Source organism: Eleginops maclovinus, chromosome 8 (assembly GCF_036324505.1).
Source record: "Eleginops maclovinus isolate JMC-PN-2008 ecotype Puerto Natales chromosome 8, JC_Emac_rtc_rv5, whole genome shotgun sequence".
Classification (NCBI taxonomy): Eukaryota; Metazoa; Chordata; class Actinopteri; order Perciformes; family Eleginopidae; genus Eleginops; species Eleginops maclovinus.
In genome coordinates this window covers 2138187-2154210 of record NC_086356.1, presented here as the reverse complement: position 1 = coordinate 2154210, position 16024 = coordinate 2138187, and the positions used below count along the sequence as shown (strand labels likewise).

Sequence of the window (16024 nt, the reverse complement as noted above, 5' to 3'; positions counted from 1 at the left end):
GTACTTGAGTAAATGTACTTTCCACTACTGGTGATATTAAAACCTATAATCAAACAGCATTAGGGACTAAATAGGGTACTTGGGGGTTCTAGATAATCACTGGTACTACTATTATGATAAAGACAGCAGGATATCTAAATCATGCTATATATAAAAGGTTTGGAGTATGCATGAACAGAGAGAAAGTGGTAGAAAAGTGTGACAACAGAACCTGTGACATCATTTCCTGTTCCGGCCAGCGGGGGCAGTAGTGAGCTGCGGTTGTTTTTAAATGCACCAGAAACCCGCGAAGGAGACTGTTAGCCTCACCATGGCGGAAGCAGAGCAGCAGTCAGGTAAACACAACGCTTCAGATTAGCATTAGCATCTTCTCCACCACTGTTGTTCTCTTTTGTTGAATGCTTATTAGCAGGTGCTCCACACTGCAGCACGAGACACTGACCGGATTTACTTTCAGGTTTTTCAGATGCGGCCAAAAGGCACATCGCTCCTAGCGCGCGCCATATGACGTTACATTGTGAATAACTTAAAGGGGCTCTATTATGCTCAGTTTCATGTCTCATATTTATATTTAGTGTCTCTCCTGGGACATGTCTCCATGCTTTATGTTAAAAAAGCTCTTTATGTTTCTCACACTGTCTGTGCTGCAGCACCTCTTTTCACCCTCTGTCTGAAACCAGAGCCCAGTCTGCTCTGATTGGTTAGCTGGCTGGCTCTGTTGAGATTGTTAAACCGCTTAGAGATGTCCCGCCCCTTAGACTATCACGTACACTGTGTTGGAGCGCTAGCCAATAGAAGTGCGAGTGTTACATAGTGATAGCACTATCTTCCAGAGCTAAACAAAGGAGTCCAATGAGGCGTTTCTGGCAGGAGAGGGAACTTTAGGAGACAATGTGCATGCACAAAAACCGATGTAACACGTTATAGTGAAAGGGGAAACCCCAAAAAGCACTTAGTGCCTCTTAACATTGCCTAGTAACATCCTTGCTAACACACTTGAAGTTGTGTTCTGTAATGTTTTGCAAGCAATCGTTGTCAAAATAAACATGATCTGCTTCCTTAAGAGTCCGGAAGGTGTGAGACACTTACTGTGCAATGCAGCATCACTGAAACCTGAAAAGGCAGGCTACCAAACCTTGACATGAAAGACAAAGACATATTGACTCTGGTTTTTGTCAATGGAAGAATAGAAGAAATGCCTCTTTTTGCACTCAGCTTCACAGTTTTCTTGTCTCTGAAATCTGTTTAGGATCCACTCCTGAGGATGAAGCATCTAAAGGCACAGACGGCATCACCTTCATGGTACCCAAGAAAGAAATCAGCATGGTGCCGGACATGGGGAAGTGGAGGCGATCTCAGGTGAAGCGTGAACACCTTTCAACTGTTTGCAAGTAGAAAACCAGAAACTGGTTTAGAAACAAAATAATAACGTCATTGTTTTATGTCTTTATATATATTTGTGTTGCTTTGTTGGAGGAGCTTGAGACTTCATACCGTTGTGCTGACTCTAGTTTTTGTATCTGATTTAAAACCTTCAGTTTGCTAACACACCTCTCCCTCTCTCAGGCGTATGCTGACTACATGGGCTTCATCCTGACACTGAATGGAGCCGTGAAGGGGAAGAAGCTCTCGTGTGAATACAAAGTTTCAGAGGTGTGTTGTCTTCTGTCTTAGTGTCGTCTAAAAGCATGTGTGTGGTTGGGGGTTAAAGTCCAAGCTGCTGAGTCATTGCTGTTGCTTGTTGTGCGACAGACAGTGGAGAAGTTACTAGAACTCTTGGGGACTCTCGACCGATGGATAGACGAGACCCCTCCTGTCGACCAGCCCTCTCGCTTTGGAAACAAGGCCTACAGAACCTGGTATTCCAAACTAGACCAGGTTCGTGTACACACACACACACACACACACACACACACACACACACACACACACACACACACACACACACACACACACACACACACACACAGGAACTTTTTTGGCATGACCACATCAAAATCATGGATTGCATTTTATTGGAGGTTCATTTCTTCTTCTTCTTGTTCTTCTTGTCTTCTTGTTCTTCTTGTTCTTCTTGTTCTTCTTCTTCTTCTTCTTCTTCTTCTTCTTCTTCTTCTTCTTCTTCTTCTTCTTCTTCTTCTTCTTCTTCTTCCCACCCTCTGTCTGACTCTCTCAGGAGGCAGAGTCCCTGGTGTCCGGTCTGCTCCCGGAGGACACGCGCGCAGCAGCTGCAGAGATAGCGGTCTACCTGAAGGAGTCTGTGGGGAACGCCACCAGGATAGACTATGGAACAGGTGATAATTTCAATTGTAGTCCAATGCTATGAATCTCTTCCAGGGGTTTCTATTTATTTTACAGGATGCATATAGCGCTATTTGATCTCAAGTAGGCTGGAGCAACCTCCAGAACCTCTCAGTTTTGCTGGCCGATCACAGCTCCTCTGTTCATCACCAGTCAGGTTATGGATTACTCAGCTGCTATTGCTTTTTCTACGTTTGATAGTGTGGGTTTTCTGCGAATGAATACCAAGTGTATCCATGAATACACATGCAATATCTGTTAAGCCACTGGGAGTGGCAGCGATGCTCCATTACTGTTTTAAGAGTGATCTTGGTCCAGAGCTTCTTAAAGGCAGCAGGTATTTAGTCGGACAAAAATGAAGGAAACTCTACGTGCAAAACAACTTTGAATTAAGCCTAACATGTGTCACGTGTGCAGGTATGTAAATGTAAATGTCAATACTAATAAACTGTAATAATGTGTGGACAGTCGGACCAAATGTAATGAGGCAGAAGATGAAGTAGTAGCAGAAGTGCAACAAAAAATAAACAAACCTACTTCATAAAAGCAAGTTGTAACGTATCAGTAAAAGCAGGCGCCCTACTGTCACACCAAGAAAGGGGCCTGAACTGTAGTGGACTCATCCGGTCCTGTTCCTGTCTGAACATCTGTATGTGTGTGTGTGTTTCTCCTCTCAGGGCACGAGGCTGCGTTCGCTGCGTTCCTCTGCTGCCTCTGTAAGGTGGGAGCTCTCAAGGAAGACGATCAGCTGGCTATCGTCTTCCTGGTGTTCAACAGGTGAGCTGCTACTGCCGTCTAATGCTCTGAACTGATGGGACCAATAAATTGTGCTGGATCATTTTCGGTCGGGATGCAAGTCTGTAATCAAGACGTCCTTAAGGCACTAATTTCCATGTAATTTAGAAACTATTTTCTCAATTACATTTCTAGATATCGTGCATTTGGTATATAGTTATCGCAAATGCGTGCAGATGCTTCCTACATCCCCTGTCTCTGGATAACTTAGCACAATAACAGCTCCTAGCCACTATTAGCCTCCTCCTGATGTGTTTTCCTGTGCGTGTGTGTGTGTCGTTGGACCCTGCAGGTATCTGGAAGTGATGCGGAAGCTGCAGAAGACCTACAGGATGGAGCCCGCTGGGAGCCAGGGTGTGTGGGGACTGGATGACTTCCAGTTTCTGCCCTTCATTTGGGGAAGCTCCCAGTTTGTAGGTAAGCGACTCACAATAACGGATCGGTAAAAACTAGGTCAGCATGACTGTGTGTGTGTCAGAGAGAGGTGCAGAGGGTTGAGTTTGGGACAGACAGTAGTGATGTGGTGTCAGAAAAGGGAACAAAGAGGCTGTGAGCTGTAAAAAGAATATGTTGGTAATGGAATAATTTGATTCCATGTTTGAAAGTGTGAAAGGAGGTCAGTTTCAGTGTACGCCTGTTGGATAGCACCGCTGTTTTACCAACCTGGAGTATCTAAGACCGTATGATTGATTGTTAACGCATTGATCTGAATTTAAAAGCGTGCAATTTTACCTAAAGCTGCACGCAGAACTGAAAGGGCCCTTGCCTCTTCAACATGGGTGCCGGTCACCGTGGTGCATTACTTCCTGCCTCATGCAGGGGGCGCTATGACCTAATCAATGCTTGTAGTGCAGAAAGTGCACTGAATTGAACTTTTAACCAATATACTGTTATTTTTTGCAGAGATATTACTAATATAGGATCATACTGTTTGAATGTAATGTATATTAAACATGGAAATAGGATTACAGCTCCTGTTGGAGTTTAAAGAGTTTCAGGTTTTAATATTTACATGTTTTGAAAACAAAAAAGCTCTGAAGAAGTTTCTTAGGTGTACATTTTACTTTCCCATAGTGTAAAACAAATAATCCAATATCAAAAGCGATCCAGAAGTTAAAATGCTGTGGTAAAATACTGTTTCCTCTGGAAATGTGCGTCCTTATTGGAAGATGGTCCGAAATTATGAAATTTAAGGAGCTACTACGCTTTTTAAAAACCTTTTTTAACAAATGATCCCAAAGATATGAAATGTTGGTGCTTGGTTCCACCTGTGAAAGATTGATACAGATGGCCTCATGCCTGGACTCTTCCAGAATGTCAAGTTTTGAGAAAATCATGCCATGTTTAGATGACACGTTGTTGAAAATGGTGTGTTCTTTGACCTATAACCTCATCGTTTGAGCTCACAAATATGCCTTTGTAATTTAATGTCATATTGACACTGTCAGGGACACCGTTGGGTAAATAAAAGTATCTTATCAAGCTTTACCAACAAATTCACTGTAGACAACAAAACACAAATCAGATAATTTATTCTGAAAACCTTCTCTGGAAACCACATTTCTGAAGATCCTTCATATGAATCTGGCTGGGTTGTACGGTTCATGTTGCTCCACAAGACAACAAAGACAGGCTTTTAGTTACAGTTATACAAAGGAGAAGTCAAAATGAAAATCACATGTCCAAAAGACAACTGAAGGACTGCTGTTCTGATCTGAAGTCAGTTCTGGTTCTGCTGTTTAATGGTTAAAGGTGCAGGTCTGAGTCCACATGATGATCTCCATTGTGTTCAGTCAAAGGAAAGTAAATGGGGACACCTGCTGGTAAACATGTGCACTTACAGCTGCTTTCTCCCCGCAGATCACCCAACTCTGGAGCCTCGGCACTTCCTCGATGAGAGGGTGGTGAACGAGCAGCAGCACGACTACATGTTTCTGGAGTGCATCAAGTTCATAAATGAGGTGAGGAATGAAAAGCATCACTGCTTTGTTTCTCCCAAATAAGTGAAAAAAGCACTCTCTGCCTGCCTGGTTACTGGTGGCCTGGAGGGGGCGCTGTTTCCCTGACAACAGAAAGGTCTTTATGTGATGTTGACCGAATTGTAAATAACACAATGGGGCTGTTTCTTGACACAAGATGTCAGAAGGTGTAGAAATAAAGGACATTTAAAGTAACCAGGTGCATCCTGATGAGGAGCATAGATCGTCCTTAATCTTTGATTGAGAAAAACATGTTAACTCTGAACAGCATGTCAGAAATAAATACAACTGAGCAGGAGAGAAGGTGGTCATGAGGCCAGAGAGAGGAGCTTTTCCTTCATGGTGTGTAGACTGTCTGTAGCTCTGCATGGACTCACCTCCCAACCAAAGAAGCAGCAGCTCAAGCACATCCTGGTGTTGGTCGACTATACTGCACTTTTTAATGCCTGTGCATCCTCACAGAGAGGGAGGAAATGTCGAGAGACGGAGTTTTGACGTGATACAAAAGCTTTCTTTGATCCCGATGCTCGGTGTTACTGGACCGTCTCTGGTGTAGCAGGGAAGTGTAGTCGAGCTGTAGAGTGGATCCTCTGCTAGAGTGTGTGTGCAGAGCTACCTTACAAGTCTGTTTCAACAATGTGAGACGTGCATGCAGACTGAAATTGCTCTTTTCTTGTCTGTTGGTAGATGCAGTGACGTAAAGAGGCCCTATTCTGCATTTTGGGGTTTTCCCTTTCGTGATTGCATAGTTTTAAGTGCATGTAAATGGTCTGCAGAGGCTCAAATCCATATGTTCTCTCCAGAGGGAGTTTCTCTCCCACACACCAAAGGATGATTGTATGCAATCTGTTAATTCTGCATTACAACCAACATGTAATACTGCCCCCTAATGGACACTAGCAGGACTGCGTGGTTGAACTCGGCCACTTTGTTCAGATGTGTTTTTGAAAGAAGCTGAATTGTTTTCAGGGGAAATAATTTATCAATGTGTATTTGATATTCACCTACAGTACTGTGTGTTGAGTATCTGATGGTGTAAGAGAGTGAGTCCACATGAGCTTTGTCCGGGATGAGGAAGATGAGGACAGGCAGATGGATTGTTGGCGGAGGGCCAGAGCAGGAACCATGCGCTTTGTTTTTGGATTTGGAAGGAAAAGGAGGGGAGGGAAGTAGAGGAGGGCGTTGTTGGAGCAGCTACATCCTTTTCCTCCTTCCCACTCAGTAGCACCACCTCCTTCCCCGTGTTGTTCCTCCTCCTCCTCCTCCTCCTCCTCCTCCTCCTCCTCCTCCTCCTCCTCCTCACGTCCATGAAGAGATGCTGCTGTTGTGGTTTTCCTCATCCATTACTCACAGTTTTTTATTATGTCTTAAAAACCTGACAATACTTTGATAATTTACTTTTCGCTTCAGTGAATTTGATCTGAAAACACCAAACATTTTCTTCAATATCCTCCTCATCAGAATCAGCATTCCTGTATTAGTCCCGCAGCGTTACAGCAAACAGGGACATAGCAGATTAAAGGCAAGCAATAATAAAGTAGCTAACTTGTTAAATATGAGGAAAAGCACGCACATAAAGACAGATAGTACTCATCCATGTAAGCAGCATTTAAATAGGTAAGTAAACACATTAAGGTTTGAGATGCTGGAGCATGCTGGATACTAAGGATTATGGTATTGCCAAAAGAAGTGGATATATTGCACGTATAAGATCCCAACCAATCTTGTGCAAAAACACCCGATGTGCTGCTTTTAATTTAAACATTTTTGGGGTTTTGGATTGTTGATATTGCAAAATGACACTGAAGACAAGATGAGTAGAAGACGAGGGGCAAAAGAGTCGTGGAAAGAAGAATCATTTCATGCATGTTTCTGCGTTATTACTGGTGCAATTGTTTACTACATTGTGCTCCACAATATTTCCACTATTATAGTAGTATATATATTAGTATGTTATAGTTATAGTATTTATACTATAAGGGAAATGATTTGCTGGTCAATGATAGCCTTGTAGTGCTCCTGCTACGTAGCTAAACTGAGGGTTACATTTCCCGCCTTTACTTATCTTTTATAAGTAGATTGTGTCTTGCTTTTGCATCGTTTATTTGACTCTTTATTGTCAATAACCTACATGTTTATCATCTTAAAAATGAGTCTTCTGTTTGTACCTGTACTCTAAAACTGGGGGAAAGTGATGTACAATAGCTAATAATAATTCAGATGAAGTCCGATCTATCTGTAGACATGCCTTCAACCAGTGAAGCTAATCGCTAACGCTGAAAAACGCTCTTCTGTTGACCTTCATCCATCCCCGTTATTGTGGTTGATCACCGGTGCTACTGGTTGGATAGCTCCACAGCTCACAAACAGGCCCACAGGTTCACACAGTTAAATTAAAGGACATGTTTGAACTTGTGTCTCAAAACTGTCTAAAGAAAACGTACCAGTCATGTGGAGCAGGTTACACTCTGACCGGACGTACTGGATGGTGCATTTAAGTTAGTGTGGACTCGCTAGGTTCAAACTGGATCTCTATACTGGTAACGTAAGGCCTTAACACATGCACACTCACTCTAAAACAACAGATCATCTAAATAAACGGCTATAATTCAATATATTTCCCCAACCAGCCGCCATTCTTGATGTGCAAACCCCATTTAAAACAAAGTCCATTCGATTGAAAGTAGTCAAGACAAGCTATAATTCATGTAGCATCTACAGGGCTAATACTCTGTTCTGATTGGCTAGTGAGTGTCTTGTTGATTTTTGTTGTGGTTTGCTTTTATGAAACAGAACGATAACACTCTCCTCTCCACGGCCGGTTTGTGTTTCCTCTGTACAGCAGCGTATTTCCCTCCACTTCACACACATGTGGATACTTCAGACTCATGTTCTTTTTTTGATTCACACACAAAGCTCTAGTGTGTGTGTGTGTGTGTGTGTGTGTGTGTGTGTGAGAGGGAGAGAGAGAGAGAGTGAGAGAGAGAGTGTGTGTGTGTGTGTGTGTGTGTGTGTGTGTGTGTGTGTGTGTGTGTGTGTGTGTGTGTGTGTGTGTGCGCTGTCCTAAACATGAGTCACTTCCTTCCCCACATGCTGCTGTGAATCACTCCTTCCTCAGGGGAATAGAGTCTGTCTCCACCCCCCCCTCCCTCCCTTTCCTCCCCTCTTCCAGGCCCTTCCCCCATGTGTTCTCATGCGAGGCCCTGGAAAGTGTCTAGAGCAGTGTGAGGGAGGGGGGGTTGGATGGGGGATGGATGGATGGAGGCGGGGGATGGAAAAAGGAGGGGGTTGTTAATTTGATGCCTCAGGGTCTGGGTTTGGGTTCCCTTGCCTTTTGGGAAAAACGGTGGGAAAACGTTCTATAGTCCTCATTCATACATTTATGGATTTGTTTCTTTCAGTCTATTGTTCTTGTTTACTCTTCTTATTTGTTTGTTGTCTGTAAGCTATCACTGTCCTTGTGTATTATTGTTATTTAGCTGATCGCTGGAACAACAATCAGTCTTTTGTTCTGGGTTTTTGTCAATACCAAATGTATGAGATTGCAAAAGCAAAATAATGATTTGATTTTAAAAGAAAATGTTGTTTCCATTTAAAAGCTGAATAACAACAGTCAGCCTTGTTGTTTTGTAATGTGTTCTAGTCTCATCCATTCTTTCCTTCATTCATTTCCTTTTATAGCTTTTTTTTGTGCATTTTTAAGGAGACAAACATGTTAAGGCAGAAACAAGACAATTAGAAACAGTCACTGTGGGTGTAGCACCACGCTGTTGAGTTCAGCTTCAAAGTTACATCATGTTTTATTTGTGTTAAATCAACTTCCTCTGTACTGTACGTCCTGATACAGGCGTTCATATCATCACCTCATGCGTTCCTCTCTCTGTTCCCGTAGATGAAGACGGGTCCGTTTGCAGAACACTCCAACCAGCTGTGGAACATCAGCGCCGTTCCCGCCTGGGCCAAAGTCAACCAGGGACTGATCCGAATGTACAAGGCCGAGGTACGCCTGCTTCGTCCTCTCTGATCACTCCCATTCTGCAGGGATTTAATGGTTTGATGGATTCTTTGTGGACACCCAGGTTTCAAAGCGTCATTTTAGTATCAACATTACAATTAACACAAAATTCAAGCCATGACCCTTTTTTTATTCCATCCCTCTTAGACAGTCGTACTATAGATCTAACATGAACATCATCATGGCCATTTATTTGTACCATACCCTCCTGCCTGGCTGCAGACCTTGCTGTATTCCTGCAGAACGCTTGATGCTGTGATCTGCTCTCGTGGTGCCACCAAAGGAAATTTGGCAAAGCCTGTTGTAGATTTTTCCACAAGTTTTTAATGCAGGTTTCCAAACAAACTAAAGAGTCCACAGCCGTGCTATTAGCCCTGTGAGGCTGTGCTTAGCTTAGCTTTGTTTTAGATACTGTTTTTTTAAAGCATCACATGGGTTAGCCAAAATACATTAACGGTCTGCTGCCAAACTATCAACCATCGAGGAGTCTCAGCTCTTCTGGGATGTGTCTGCTTTCTGTCCCAAGAGTGAAAACTAAAAAAGGAGAAGCAGCGTTTAGCTTTTATGCTCCCACTATCTGGAACAAACTCCCAGAATCCTGCAGGTCGGCTGCTCTCTTGCTCATTTTAAATCCAGACTGAGAACTTATCTTTTCACCGCTGCTTTTGATTGAGCTGCTCATCTGTCACGCTGCAGTGTGGTTTTTATTCATGTATTTTATACCTGTTGTGTTTACCCCTCTATCTTTGCTTCTTAATGGCTGTTTTTAAATGCCATTTTTAGAATGTGTTTCTGCTGCATTTGCTTCTCAATGTCGTCTATTTTGTTTTGAAAAGCACTTTGAATTGCCGTGTGCTGAAAGGTGCTCTATGAATAAACTTGCCTTGCCTTGAATGCTTATGTCAGCAGGCTAACTAGCTCATGATAGGATAGATTATGGAATACTTAATTGAACAGAAATCGGGAAATGGTTTTGTTACAGCAGCATGTTTACAAGGCTGTTCAAAAGTAGAGTAAAATATAGTAAAAATAGCTAAGAATAAGTAAATGTTATATAATGTTACCATGTTTAGAACCTTAGCTTAGCATGTTAGCATACCAATGTTAATAATACAAGATACAAACATCATTAATTCTCTTTGTACGGCACGGTGTTGTTTCTGTAGTCCCATTCTGCTCCATAGGAACCCTTTTGTAGTGGTGTTGTGCGTCAGGCTGTCCTGTAGTCTGGAGCTACAGCTGTGTTGTATCTGTTCTCCAACATCACTGATGCTCGGCAGATTAGCAACAATGATGTCCTGGCCTCTGTAATCCCCCGCTGCAGGCCGGTGCACATCCCAGGCCAGGTTGTACTGTTCCCAGTTAGGATGCTTCCTATCGCTCCTTTTGTAGAAGTCAACAGGAACTTGGCAGGGAGTTTGCATTCTTAATTTTCTTTAAGAAATAGAGGAGATGTGATGTCAGTGATACTTGTTAAGCACCATTAAGAACATATGCGTTCGTCGTCGTCAACTTTATTTTGCATCGGTTCAGCAGTAAGTTGTTCTCTGATCTGCCAGATTGTTGATTTCCTTTCTAAATGAAGTCTCATGGTTGTTTTTAAATCCAGTTAATGATAGCAGTGTCATCGCTAAACTTCATAATAGACCTCTTGATGTTGAGGGCTCAGGTGTACACTGGGAACAGTACAGGACCGAGCACAGAGCCCTGGGGTGCTCCAGTATTAAGCAGTAGAGTGGAGGAAGTGTCACCCATTTTTACAATTTAAAGAACAGCATATCGAGTTAAGAAAGTGAGTAAATGGCTCTTCCACCTTTTCTTCCAATAATTTATACTGAATAAAGCTTGAACGCACCTTAATTAAAGTCTATAGACCCTCCTTTAACCCGGTTACTGTCAGCCACTCATCATCAGGTAACAGTGTGCCTCCCCTGATAACCGTGACCCAAACTCGGGACCAGTACGGCACATGCTGTCCTGTAAGAAATCATTAACCTTCACATTTTCAGAAAAGGTGTTTGCATGGAAACAGAAATGTGGTTGTGTAAACTGGACACCTCGTTATAATCCCCGCCGATAAAAAGGAACTGTTTACGTGATATTTAAGAAACGAGTCAGTCAGCCGTTACTCTGCGAGCAAACGCCCTCACACTGTTCTCAGAGAGGCAGGAAAGGGTTAAGAGTGGAATGGAGGGAATGGAATTGTGTGAGTGTGTGTGTGTGTGTGTGGGCGGTTGGGGGTGGGGTTGTGGGGGGGGGGGATGTCTAAGCCCGTTCTCCCCGCCTGCATGCCCACATCCTGTGTTTTCCAGAGCAGCCTGCGAGTCTTCCCAAAGAGCTGAGGGGCCAAGCTGTCTGCCGTTCCCTCCCTCCCTCGTCCCCCCTCCCTCCTCCTCTTTCTCCTCTTGCCGTTCCCTTCATTAAATCCTCCCCTCCCTCTGTCCCGACCTTCCTCCGAGCCTGGAGCAACCATCAGCAGACTTGCATTCCTCTCTCCCTTTTCCTGGCCCCCACACAGGGGTTTTTTCGGCGGAGAGTTTGTACCAGAGCTGGAGAGAGCGCTGAGCTCCATTTCCAGACGGAGAGGAGGCTTCTAACGCTGCCTGTTTGAAACGTTAAATGGATTGAGAGAATTAAAACCCGCTCAGGGAAGCAATAGTGACTTAAATAGACACAGTTTGTCCTGTCCACGGAAAGATCCCCTCCCAGGTCTAAAGATCCCTCTATTTGTCCCGGGAAAAAGTACGGTATTAAAATATAATGCAGATAAAGTCAAGGAGGCATACGTTATAAATATTAAAAACACAAACCGTAGAAACAGAAACGTACAAAACCCTGCTGGTGTCTCTGAACATTTGAGCCCGTTCTCTATGAGTCACATTGGTTATTTTTTCTTCTGCATAACAACGTTGCTATTCATCTCAATGAGCCACACAACACTCACTTGCCCAGACTTGCTTAAGATATATAAGGTATCATCAAAAGTCCTCGCTGTAAACATTATGTCTGATGTCGTTGTCAAAGTTCCAACAAGTAAATTATGATAGTAGAGAGAAATGAGTGGAAAAAAACACTTTATGGAAGAAAATCTGTAAAAAAACAATATGTATCAGTCTTTAACACACACACACACACACACACACACACACACACACACACACACACACACACACACACACACACACACACACACACACACACACACACACACACACACACACAGACCTGGTGGAAGATACATCCATGTTGGTTTGGGTCTGGTCAAGGAATTTATAGGAACAATTATCAGAACAATTGGTTTGTGATAAAATGCAGCGATGTTGATTCAACCTCTGTTAATAAGTTCCAAAAGGCTTTAGGTTTATATGAATCTGCTTTTATACGTCATGTCCCGTGCATGTGTCGTATGAAGCGTGTGTCTGAGATCGATTTAACATATTTTCATCGATTCATATTTGTTCACCGAGGCGTGTTTCCAGCCCCGTTCTGCCCCGATGATCATGTCTGATAGTGTCACTGCGCAGACACACCGAGCACCAGAGTTCAATCCCACAGCCTCCCAACCCCCACCGCAGACACCCACCACCCCCCACCACGGCTCTCCCCAAAAACTGGGTCCATGTAGGGCCTCGCCTGCGCTTTAAAACCTGGTCACAATGAGAGGCCGCTGGGAAGAGATGTCAGGTCAAGGTCGCTCTGTTTGGACTTCATCTCCGTCTCTCTGAAAGCAAAGGAAACTCCCTGAACATCATCCCGGCCACCTGCTTAAATCAGCTCATTTTAGGGATAAAACTTAAATGAAAGTGCGACAATTCTTGGGTTTATTTTCCTTTATCCAGTTTAAAAGTCGGGAGTGGATCGCCAATAGCCGTAGGGATTTGAAAGGTGTGATCAACATGAATAAACCCTTCAATCTGTGACTACATTGGGTCTTTTTCAAAGGCATTTGGACACTTAGGAACGTGAGTCAGAGCTCAGATGAATGAGAACTATGTACTTTTGTTGAAAGGCCACTACAAAAACCAACCTCTACTCAACAAAGAAGATGGGTCATAGCGTTTGGAGCACACGTTGGCAGCGGTTTAGCTCAGACTCACACTGCTGCTCGAGCAAAAACACATTTCGTTTGATCCCTTGTGACCTTTCATCTTTCTCTCGATGACTCCTGAGCTTTCCAACGGGGGTTCTGCTCTGGAGATTGGGCTCTCCAGGACTTGATCTGGTGGTCTTCTATCCACACTTTCATTAACCTGCAGCAGAGTCCCGCTCGAGAAGCCAAAACGCGGCATTGTCGGACATTATCAGAGCAGAAAAGAGTCCAAAATAAACCTTGTGCGCGGCTTGTCATATTCCAATGTTTCTGAAGCCTCACAAAGGTTACCAGCAGTCTCCATGTCTCAGTTTGTTGGTTAAACCCTCTCTCTCTCCCTCCCTCTCCCCCTCTCCCTCTCCCCCCAGTGTCTGGAGAAGTTCCCTGTGATCCAGCACTTCAAGTTCGGCAGCCTGCTGTCCATCCAGCCGGGGAAGCCTTGACGCTCACGCCGCCGCGCTCAACACGGAAAAACCAAAATCCCGACAGTTTTCCTCGCCTGTGGCATCCTCACGTGCAAACACAACCGTAGCAACGACACACACACCCCGCAGGATGACACACACATCCTCAAAGCCTGTGGGCCCTCGGTATCTGTGGATGACCTCTCTGAGCATCTTTATATTTTGGTGATCTTATTTATATGATGGATAGAGTTTGAATCTGGATAGAGTTTGTTAAAGTGTGTTCATCGATGCTTGACTGAACCTCAGAGTGAGGATCCTCCTGAGCGGCTCGGCTCCTTCAGAGGGAGGGAACGGAGATAAGATCTATTAAGACTTTGTGACTTCTTTTTAAATCTTTTGAAACTGTTTCGTCTTCAGTTTTTAGGTCTTTCTCTTGGTTTTTGCTTTTAAGGCCAAATGTTTTTGTTTCGTTGCAAATGTTTTCCAATAATTGAAATGCCCCGTTCAGCCCAAACTTGTGAGTCACGTAAATAATTTGCTAACAAATCTGTGTTTGAGTGGTTCGTTCTTAAACAAAATGTCAATATTTTTTCTCAGAGGGTCTTTTTAAAACTTCTATAACAGCACAGCTGATGTCACAATGTTCTTTGGGGTTGTTCAACCATTAGCCAATCAACAACCAAGGTATGCCCCGCCCACTTTGTCACCTGGATCTCCTCTTATTGTGTTTCTTCACACCAATCACCTCTCAGAGGGGGCGGGGCCAACAGCAGTTCATTAGCATTTAAAGCTACAGACACAGAATCAGCACTTTTGGACCAGGGCTGAAACAGAGGGGATTATGGTACGATCTGTTTGGTGTTTCAGCCAATCAGAGACATGCTCTGTGTATATCTGAGACCTGGAATATATCGTTGGAAAGGAGGATATATAGAGAACCTTTAGTTTAGGTAGGATAAACATTGGAATTGTCAAACCGTGCCTTCATAATTCTTCAGGTTGATATTTTGGTTAAATACAGTCTGATATTTACACTTTAAATTTGACCAGATAAAGCGTTATGAAATTGGTTTCAGGTCTTCCTATCAACTGAGCAACTCTTGTCCTCCGGGTTTGACTATTTATAAAGCCTATATTTTAAATAATCACATTGAAATGTATGGTCAATAGACCTCATTTGCATAAAATCAAACCTAATTTCTGAGTTAAAAAAGTCAAAAATGTCTTATGTTACCAAAAGGACCACACATCACAAACATGTTGTATTTCTAGCAATAAGATACATCAGCCTTTATCACGACATTAAAACATTAGGAAACGGGACGACGAGTCCAACAGGCAGGTTAAAATAGTGAATTTTGTGAGCTGTAGTCTGACCCCGACATGAACCCAGCGGTGAGGCAGATGGATTCTGAGATGCTGGAGGAAGGTGTTGAATATTACATGAGTAGATACGTTGCTGCTTCATGTGAGGGCGACCAGGAGCAGGGGAACTCCGATCCATGTCAGATGTGCCATTCGTAGAGATCATGCAACAGTTCTCCTTCCTCAGAACCGGAGTGGAATTCCCCTCACTACGTACAGGATGTGGGACTGCAGCGGAGAGAGCACAGCGGTCGGGAGGAGAAACAGGACAAGCAGCAGCTGGAGGAGGAAGGGTCAGTTGTGCAATGAGCAATAAGGACTCCTCATGTTTAGCCATGGATACTGGATACTACTAATGTGTGTTTTTGTCCCTATAGTTGAGAAGTTGGCTGCTTCTTTATTAATGCGTGCCTTGTTTTTAACCTGTTTTGCCACTTTTTCACATTTCCCAGCTGTTGGACTCATAGAGAAATTCTGATTCTGATTAAACAAAGCAGCCTGTGGAGGTGTTCCCTTCAGAGGAGTGAAATGCAACTTCTACAGATAAATGTACCTTTATTGTGAGCTCCTGCTCCTTGAATCCCTGAAGGAACAAAACAGTGTGTGCGTTGAGTTAGTCCTCACAGCATCTGGCCATTATCATGTCTTTGTGTTCAGTCTGGACACCAAAAAGCCACCAGGACTGGAACCCAGGCCTCCTTCTTCAACTCCTCCATAGATTGTATATAAGACTATGGTTTCAAACATTCATTTTGGCCTTTGCTTTCCTGGTTCTTGGTCATCATCATGCTTTTTAGGAAGCAGAAGTGACACGAGAGGGTAATTGCAGGTGCAACTGATCGATGAAAAAGATCATTTGAAAATCAACTTTACCAGAAAAATCAACTCAAGGAAAAACAGACAACAAAAAACCCAGCAGCAGCTTTGTAGGAACAAGACTGGAAACGAGTGAGACCATAAACTTGATAGGAAAATGTTTACTGAAGTAATAAAGTATGACACAAGTAATACAAGTATAAAAGTGAAAGGTAGGGTCCCTTCTCTACAAGTTCCCGCAGAAAGAAAGCAGGCT

At 43.4% G+C, this 16024-nt stretch overlaps 1 protein-coding gene across 1 annotated transcript; it reads left to right on the top strand.

The window, feature by feature from the left end:
• Positions 1 to 234: 234 nt before the first annotated feature.
• On the top strand, positions 235 to 14133 carry ptpa (protein phosphatase 2 phosphatase activator). Its single transcript, XM_063890374.1, has 10 exons — positions 235 to 335; positions 1250 to 1359; positions 1567 to 1653; positions 1753 to 1878; positions 2177 to 2294; positions 2979 to 3078; positions 3389 to 3513; positions 4957 to 5057; positions 8968 to 9075; positions 13549 to 14133. Exons 1-10 carry the CDS (start codon positions 272 to 274, stop codon positions 13621 to 13623), a joined length of 1014 nt encoding a protein of 337 aa, XP_063746444.1. The 5' UTR covers positions 235 to 271; the 3' UTR covers positions 13624 to 14133.
• The last annotated feature ends 1891 nt before the right edge of the window (positions 14134 to 16024 follow it).

What these genes read in the sequence shown, in the direction of transcription:
- ptpa (XM_063890374.1), top strand. Translation starts at nt 272, where the DNA reads ATGCACCAGAAACCCGCGAAGGAGACTGTTAGCCTCACCATGGCGGAA. An exon ending in GGAAGCAGAGCAGCAGTCAG is followed by an intron (nt 336 to 1,249) that starts GTAAACACAACG and finishes AAATCTGTTTAG; the next exon opens with GATCCACTCCTGAGGATGAA. An exon ending in CAGGATAGACTATGGAACAG is followed by an intron (nt 2,295 to 2,978) that starts GTGATAATTTCA and finishes TTCTCCTCTCAG; the next exon opens with GGCACGAGGCTGCGTTCGCT.